General features: G+C 39.4%; 1 protein-coding gene across 1 annotated transcript in view; it reads left to right on the top strand.

Moving 5' to 3' along the window:
• Positions 1-839: 839 nt before the first annotated feature.
• The window catches only part of LOC101848359 (prolyl 4-hydroxylase subunit alpha-1), a 61,479-nt gene continuing 53,075 nt past the window's right edge, over positions 840-9,243 (top strand). The window contains exons 1-2 of the mRNA XM_013083548.2: positions 840-1,073; positions 1,984-2,195. Coding sequence (XP_012939002.1) covers positions 1,999-2,195 — 197 coding nt within the window. The 5' untranslated portion in view covers positions 840-1,073; positions 1,984-1,998. The remainder of the gene's footprint in view (positions 1,074-1,983; positions 2,196-9,243) is intronic.

The following is a 9,243-nucleotide window of genomic DNA, read 5'->3' as shown; positions in this document are numbered from 1 at the left end:
ATTTCGTGTTGAACTGAACGACGAATACACCTTCAAGGGAAAAAAGAATAATTAAAAAACAACAAATAAAGATAAAAAAGACCCCCAAAACCCAACAACAATAACAACAACAGAACCCGCTTTAACAGACTGACCTCCTTCTAATAAGCAAGTTATGCTTAGGTCTACAATCAAACTACAACGAAAACAAGAAATTTTATGCGTTTCATCGGGAAGCGCCACAAAACTTTCGGCCGCTTTTGTCCATAGGCAAGGCTACTAACATGTGTAATAATTACCCCTATTATTGTCTAATGGACTGACCCAACTTTTATAGGTCATATATTATGACCAGATTTAGCGGGCTATCCATCTGTTTTCAAGTTCAAACTGGGAGTTCGGAGTAAAATCCAATTTTTATGAATGCTGTATTGTGGCTTGTTAAAATAGAAAAAGAATGTAATCTCTCAAAAAACCCAGTAATGCTTCAAGTATGTGTCTTTGAACCGTTGAAGGCATTTGTTGCTACTAGAGAATGTTTAATTATAATGAATACATACAAGTTATGTACTCTCTGTTGCAACTTGAGGTTCTGATTCAAGGTCTACTGCGAGCTGACAGCAAGGAGCTTGGCTGACAGTCAATTCTTGAACCAAAAAAAGAGCACCCATTTTAGCTTCTTGTTTTTTCATTTTTATAGAATTCTGTGATTGCATCTAATAGCTTTATAGCAAAACAAAAATACAAACCATAAAACCGTAAAACAAATAATATTCGTTTTTTTCTTCACGCTACAAAACGCAGCGTAAACTGCTCAAATTTTATAGTTGGCAAAATACAAAAATCTGGGCAATGAATGAAAATGGGTTTGACCCAGGGAATCACCGGGAGAGGCGAGGAGGACGAGAAGATTGTGATGACTAGGTAGGCTATGAGAGCGGGGTGAACCCGAGCGAAAAGAGGGTAACTGGTCTTGCTGCCGACTGCCGAGCATCGCCGATTGGCTCACTGAATTCTTCGAGTCTGGGGGCACCAGAAAAGTCACGTACACACTTGCCAACGTGTGCAGTTCTAGAAGCTGCGTCGCTGTAAGTGTGAGTAACATTATAAGTTGTGTCTGTCTTTCTGCTTTCATTGTTGACAGTTCTAAGAGTGTACTCAAACTTCAGATAACTTTTGAACGTCAGGACAGCAACGTAACTTTTGTCTTATCTCATGCATGCGCTGTTTGTTACTGTGAGTAGAGAGTTTTGATCGATCAATGATAGCTCCAAATTCCTGATTCTAGAATCTAGATTACAGTTAAGTAGAATGCAATCCTAGATCTATCAGCTGTCCCCAGAACAAAGCATCAGCTTTCGTACAACTAGAACACCCACAAGTTCAATAATTTGATTTGGTTTTGAGAACTAGACTAGATCTAATATAGATTCTAGAGATATAGATATAGATCTAGAATCTAGATCTAGAGTCTAATACTGTAATGAACAGTGCCAGTGCCAGTGGTAATTTAGATGGGAACTTATCAGTTTCAGATCCAAGAGTTTTCAATAAAGTTGTAAATATCGAATCACAGTGGTATGCGATGTACTTTTACCAATTAAATACCTGATAAACTCATTAAGACAATTAATCCACCAGGTTACCATGACAATCAGTATTAACTTCAAACAGTTGGTCATTGATTCTCTCAATGAGGAAATTGTTTCTGTCAAAGATGACCCGGACAGAGGTTCTTGTACAAGTTTGAAGGGTTTCCTGGGGACTTGTTTTGTCAGCTTCTCACACAACAATTAATACTAGATCTAGATCTAGAATCTAGATGTAGATCTAGACTATGAACTCTGATTGAGAGTAATTATACATGCATGTTTTTTTTCAGCAGGCAGTGCAAAGTGTAGATCTAGATTTTAGTTGTTTGTGCTGTGATCTAGGTGTATATTTAGCTTTTATTACTTCTGGGAAGCTTTCATCCAGCAGTGACATGTTATTATTTTGTTTCAGAGCAACAGTACCTTGATGAAGACAGTTATCACAATGCATTTCAGTATCAAGTGTGTGGTTGTCTTGTTGACACAATTTGTGAGCGTGTTGCGAGGTGAACTTTTCACCTCAAATGCTCACTTGCAAACAGCCCTCTATGCAGAAAAGGATATTGCTTCATTATTGAATTCATACGTGGAGCAGGAACAGATGAGACTGGATAAAATAAAAAAGTAAGTTACTATGGATGCTTTTTTATATGAAATGTTGCAATTTAATCTTCATAACGCACCAACTTTTTATGTGGCGGGAACTTATTCTTTCTTCTTCACTCTTTAAAAAAGTATAGTGTATAGTCACAATGTGTGTCCAAATTGTCATTGACTCAGCTGTCTTGTAGAGAACTCCAGAACGCTGCTGCTGAACACTTCGATTTTAAGTTTACTTGTGATATCAGTTTTTACACGTACCTCTTTCTTAAGTTGTGATGTGATCGTTTGATCAGGGAGAATGTTGAGGGTTTCGATTTTTGTAACATTAGTTTTTGTTGTTTTTGTGATCTGATTAAGTGGCAAAAAGAAAGCACAATTTGGACACTATGTTGCAATAATTCGAGCTTGGTACCATTTAACGCATTTCAAGTATAAATAGTTTAATTTAAGAGATTTCAGAGGGTCAAAATATCCCCCCCCCCCACCCTTTCCGATACCTTCTTTATTGAGGAGAGTTCTTCAATGTGCAGCCTGAAAGTTAACAGTATGATGTGTTTTTATTGTTTTGATTTAAAGAAAAAAGTAGAAATTCATTACATTTTGCCGACATTTAAACAGTTTGCTTGAGACTATGAAGGCTCAGCATCCCTTGTCTGGACTTTTCTTTTAAAATTTATGATGCAGAAAATCTGTTCATGTCATATCAACCTCATTGATTGAAACTTAGAATTTTTTGGAGCAATTTTTAAGGTAGAGCAGCATCTGCCAAAGTCTGTGATGTAATGTTTGGGTATTTGCCGTAGCATACAAAAGATGAAAGTCTCCATTGGATCCTGTTTCTGGAAGTGTTTTTTTTTTTAGTCTGTCCTTCTTTCATGGGACGCATGCACATTAATATTAGATTAAACAAAAATTATACTCAGCCCAGCTAAGATTGACCCTGAGGCGGGTTGAAGCAGTCCGCCTCCTCAATTCTAAACCGTAACAGTTCATTGGGAGCATTAATTCATTAATGAATTATTTCACAAAACCAATCAGATCAGTTATTCTTTGCTCATGGCTTGAGGAATGATTTTATAAATGTAGAGATAAAAATTATAAACCCAACAACTGTCATTGTGGCCAATTAATAATAATAATATCAACCGCTGCTGTGTTGTTTATCAGCAAAACTGGCCATTGAATTGGTAGAATTTAATATGACACCATAGTCACGTTTTTTTGTAGGAGTTTCTTCGTTTCAGAATGGGAGCCGGTAAAAAAATGTCTGTTAAATATATAAAACAAATTTTTCATTTTGTTTTTTATTTTGGTAAGTGTTTTATGGCTCTCGCAACTGCATAAGGTCATATAAGCGTGCTGGACACATTAAACTTTTTCAGTTATGAGGAAATTTTGAATTTTCCCCGGGTGGCGGCCGAAGCCTACTCTTATAGATTTTAGACCACCGAGGGATCTTTCACGTGCGCAACTTGCACAGGGGCCCTCCGAGATTTTTCGCCCTTGCCCGAGAAGGTTTGAGAGGTGTAGATCTTTCCTAACAGAAAATCAGGGGTGTGGCTGAAAGACAGCTGTTAGAAGGAGTCAAAGGGTAGCAGAGGAGGGGGGCAAAGGAGGTTAGGGGATGGGGGCAGAAAGAGGAGACGAAAGCAGACAACAGAACATTGCTTTTAAGTTCTAGGGAGCCGGAAAGGAGGTGAAAGGAACACTTTTTAGAGAAGAAAATTTTTCGGTCGCTACCCGGATTCGAACCCATGACCTTTGAATGAGAGGCCAATACCTTAACCTCTAGGCCACGAGAGCCCATGTTTACAAGTATTGTGTACGTATATATATATATATATATAGAGGTGTAGATCTTTCCTACCAGAAAATCAGGGGTGTGGCTGAAAGACAGCTGTTAGAAGGAGTCAAAGGGTAGCAGTAGAAAGGCTGCAGAATGAGTCAGCCCTGAGCTTTTAAAAAAGCTTGGTTTTTTAAAGCTCTGAAGTTTGAGAGTGTCTCAGGTTGGAGGATCATTTTTTTGTGTGTGTATGGGGGGGGGTCAGATATGTTTGCAATTATCGTTCTCTGGACCTTTCCGGATGGTTTGAATATGATTGTCAAACGTGTCAGAGAGTTCAGGGCACTCTAATTTCGGTTTCTTTGAGGTAACTTAAGCTGGTGGTTCATATCACCGTGTCTGTCATATATATATATATATATATATATATATGAATAATGTAGTTTGACAGGATTGGACGGATATTGGCTCTACTGTCCAAATTCTCCCCCACTTCTTGTAGTCATTTTATCCATATGGTTTTTGTGATTCCAGACAAAATACATAATTTTTGAGTTTCCGTTGCTTACAAGTGGTAGACAGTTGCGCCCTCTTTACTAGTGTGACTGTTTTGTTGTTTTTTTCCTTCAGTTTTGCACTTGAAAAGTTAGATGTGAAGTTAAGTGAAAACTTTTTGAAGTAGAATCTATGATCTATGAAAATTGTACTGGAGACAGCAAGAATGGTTTGTGGTCGTATATTTAACATCAGGTCATCTCTTAAAAAACACAGTCAGGAAATTAAAAATTTAATCAAATGCATCAATTCGGCAGTGTGCATTGGGTTAAAATGAATTGAATGTTAGAGATACCTTTCACTGAAAACTATGTGCAGCCCTTTTATAAAGCACACAAGGCTGAACAAGGTACAGAATGGGAGCCAGTCAAAAATTTCTGAACTCTTGAATCATACAAAAATAATTGCTCCTGATATTTAATGTTACATCATGTATAGCATGATTAAGTCTCGAGGAAAATACCATGAGTGCGCGAAGTGTATTCATCAAGTATTTTATAATTTGTCTGTTTCGATACATGTTTAAAACAGAGGAGGGGAAAAAATAATACAGTTGACAAGCAGGAAGCTAGAATTTAATAAGAATTGATTTACCAAATTCAAAAGGACAGTCTCAAGATTGTCTTTTTGTACAACCCTCCAAACCCCCCCCCCCCCCACCCACCAATCCTTTCCACATCTCGGTCCAGACTAGTCTCATTAGTGTTATTATGCAGGGGAATTGCCTCTAGCTATGACCTCGATGATCATCTGGTGTTGCCATCATGTAAAGCTGATGACCACTGATAGTGAAGGTCCATCAGGCTATGTAATGATCTATGTAATCTGCAATGTTTATTGACTGTTACAAATTATTGTTCATATTAACCATCAGTATAATAATTTATTGTATTCAGAATAATGATTATATATATTATATATATATATCATCATCCGGTGCCTTGCCGACTGGCATGGGCGATCATGGACCTCCACTTCCATCTGTCTTTCGATGTAGCAATGGTGTCTGTTGTTCTTGCTGCTCCCAACCATGTTGTCATCTTGTCCAGTATCTTATCCCTCTGTCTGCCTCTGCCTCTCTTTCCATCAAACTTTCCTGTTGTTACAATATTCTCTAATGCTTTTTTCCGCATTGTGCGTCCGAAGAAATTTGCCTGTCGTTTTCATATATTCGTGATAAGTTGTTACTTCAACCAGGACTTCTTCATTTGTTTTTCTAGCTGTCCATGGGATACGTAGCATGTATATAATATACAATGTAATCAATACATCACCTCCACCCTACATTTATTTTCAGGTTTTTTTTTAAAGATGTGGAATGAAATATTTCATACTAAGTTTCTCATATCGTGAAAAGATACTTTGTGAACAATTTTTTTGTACTCTATCAAGGAATGGAGAACTTAAGGTTTTAAAAAAGGGTATCCCAGAGTGTTGGAAGTATGGGCTATGACTGGAAATGGGATCAATTTTTCTTGCTCTACCTGTGGAAAATTAGTTCTTGTTTTTTCTGTTTATTTTTTCCGTTTGATTTTTTTTTTACTTACAACAAAATATTGCTTGTCCTGCTGTTCTGAATGGGCTGTCTCCTGTGACAAACGGCGTGAGGATCTAGACAACCGTCTACAGCCGCGTTGTGATCAATGATGGATGATGCATGTTACTAAATATTGTGACGCCTGGGCTCAACAGAACGTTAAATGTTAAAAGTGAGAATAAATTTTAATACGCACGCTCCAGACTGGAGTGTATTCCCTTCCCGGCAAACAGGTATACACTCACGCATTATGTTCACACACACAAACTCACAGTCACTCGCTTCTTCTTTCCTATTGAACATCTATCGTCCTTCTCCCCTTTTTCTTTTTATGTTTGTTACTCTCTTGTAACACCTCTAATCTTCTGGGGCTCATATGACCTTATGCAGTGGCGAGCTCCGTAAAACCTCTACTAACACTAACACTCACTCGCACGAGTGTTTATCGTACGCTTTCCAACCAACGGCAGGCCTTAAATGAACCCTGATGTTTGTGTCAATTGTCAATAGAGCAGAGAGTTGACAATAGCCATCGTGTTCCTCGGTTGTGTGCGGGTGCCTCCCTCCTTCCTCTCCCTCTGTCTTTTTCTCCCTCCTCCCTCTGTATTTCTCTCTTTCCCTAATTCTTTCACTGGATGGTTGGCAGGTGCTCTTACACTTGTGTGGTTTGAACCTTTTTTCCTATATCGTCCTTACCCCGTTCTCTAATCTTCAGCTCTTTTATAGTTTTTTTTACCCATTTTTGTGACAAGCCCTGTAAAACTAACTTACTTTCTTTTTCATCCTCTGTTGCCGTTAAGCGTCGAGGGGAGATGCAGTTTTCTATGGTAGGCCAGCTCCGCAGCTCTATCAGTTGTGATGTTATGTTTTCTTAGGGTTTCCTTGACACCCTCGATCCACCTTTTGCGTGGCCTTCCTCTTCCTTTATAGCCTGAGTGCTTGGTGTTGTAGGCTCTCAAGGCTGGCTGATCAGGTGACATGCGTAACAGGTGGCCAAACCATTTTATCCTCTTGTCTTTCCATGTAACGCAGGCAGGACTCGGTGCCGATAGCTGCTCTTACTTCTTCATTTCTCTGCCTGTCTCGTCTTGTGATGTTAAGGGTTTTGCGGAGACATTTCATTTCGCATGCGGTGATTTTGCTTTCATGGGTTTTGCTTAAGGTCAAGGTCTGGCACTGATAACATAATATTGGTATGAATATTGAGGTGATAAGCTGTCTCTTTGTGTCCATGGAGATGTTTGGATGAGATAGAAGGGGTGCGAGCTGGTAGGTGACAGCGTTGGATTTTTGAGTTCGCATTTCTATTTCTCTGTCTATTGACCCGTTTTCAGAAAAAGTGCTGCCAAGATATTTAAACTCTTTCACCTGTTTCAGTTGTTTACTCTTGACATGGATGTTCAGGGGACTATGGCTTCGGCTCACTTTCATAACTTCTGTTTTTGATGTGCTTATTTTCATGTTGAATTTCTCACTATTTGGTTTACTCTGTCAAAAGCCTTCTCCTGGTCTATAAAGACGATGTTGGACTCTTTGTTGTGTTCTATTGTTTTCTCGCATATCTGTCGTAATGCGAATACGGCATCCGTGCATCCTCTTCCCTTTCGGAATCCAAACTGAGCTTTGCTCAGATTTCTCTCTACAATAGGTCTTTATGCGCTGCTCTAGTATCTTTGCATACGTTTTTCCTGAGTGGCTTAACAATGAAATGCCTCTATATGTTGTGAAATCGCGTTTGTTGCCCTTTTTTCCCCATAAAGGTACCACTATGGCTTTCTGCCAGTCCTCTGGGCATTTTCTTTGTTCCAAGGCTCTGTTGAAAATATAAAACTAACTAAAACTTTAAAAAATCTCTTCTGTCTTGCTGTTTTTATATTATATCAGCTCCAGATACTGTTTTCTTGTCTATGACAATGTGCTTCTCTTTCACCCTTTACGCGAACGTCTCTTTTTTCTGACAAAAATTTGACAGTTTGAGTGCTGTGTGAATCCCTTGAAACTAAAAATAGAAGTATGGAGTGTCAATCGTTCTTTTCTTGCCCCCCCCCCCACCCCCTGTCTAAACTATCCCATTGTCGTTCACTCCTGAGATGTATGTAGGATAATTATGTTGTCATGGGTGTGTTTTTGCTTACGTTTATGGTTTGAAGTGGATAGTTGGCGGTGACCGCTCGGGTGTGGTGACTGGTTTGTTTGTGAAACTTTGGTTCATCGTGTAACCATAATGTGTGTCGTGGGATTGGCAGATGTACCCCCAACACTCTGTATTCTTTGTACTTTCTGTTTTTTTTAAAAATTATTATTGTTGTTGTTGTTGTTGTTGTTGGTGATGTTACTGTTGCCTAATCTTTTGCTTTGCTATTAAGAGAGATTGCTCCATTTCAGGTGTTGTCTCGGTCTAGTTGGCAGATAGGCCTCTGGATAGTGATATAATTTTGACGCGTAGGTGGTTAGCGAATGATCCTGTGTGGTCTGCTCCATTTCCTATCAAACATCCATCGTCTTTTCTCCCCTCCTTCTTGTTTTTTTGTTGTTGTTGTTATTCTCTCGTTACACCTCTACTCTTCGGCGCTCGCATTATAACCTAATTGTTCTGTAAGTGCCGTAAAACTCTTACTCTAAATGTCACTTTCTCTCTGTTGCCCCATCTGCTCTTTTCTCTTTTTTTTTCTTTCCCCATTCTTTTTCTCACTCACTCACTCTCTCTCCCTCCCTCTCTTGCTTGCCCTCTTTCTCTCTCTTGCTCTCTCCATCCCTCACCACCCCCATCCCCCTTCAATCTCACGCACAAACGTTGACCCGCTGCAACTCACAGCAGAAATTGACAGCTCGTATCAATTATTGCGCACTCCGTCATCAGTTTAAAAATAAAAATTACCCCTCGGTCACCTCGTGACCTGACCCATTTTTAGTTTTACTAGTTTTAGTGTGACTGCTGTGGTCGAGATTTATCGGCACGTCCCCTCAGGGGGCGCTGTGTCTGCCGTGTCCAGTTCCGTCGTGCCTGACGGGGCACAGGGATTAACTCATCCATTCCCTGTCAGCTGGCCTCTGCAAACTTCAGGGAAAACCTTGAAGCGAACCATTTGATGCATTTTCTCAAATTATGATTGCCTGTTCCTATAGTTTCAATTTTTTTAGAGAGAGGGAGGGAGGAAGGGAAGGAGAGAGAGAGAGAAAGAGAGAGAGAGAGA

Source organism: Aplysia californica, unplaced genomic scaffold (assembly GCF_000002075.1).
Source record: "Aplysia californica isolate F4 #8 unplaced genomic scaffold, AplCal3.0 scaffold00241, whole genome shotgun sequence".
Taxonomy (NCBI): domain Eukaryota; kingdom Metazoa; phylum Mollusca; class Gastropoda; order Aplysiida; family Aplysiidae; genus Aplysia; species Aplysia californica.
This window is presented reverse-complemented; position numbering and strand designations above follow the sequence as displayed.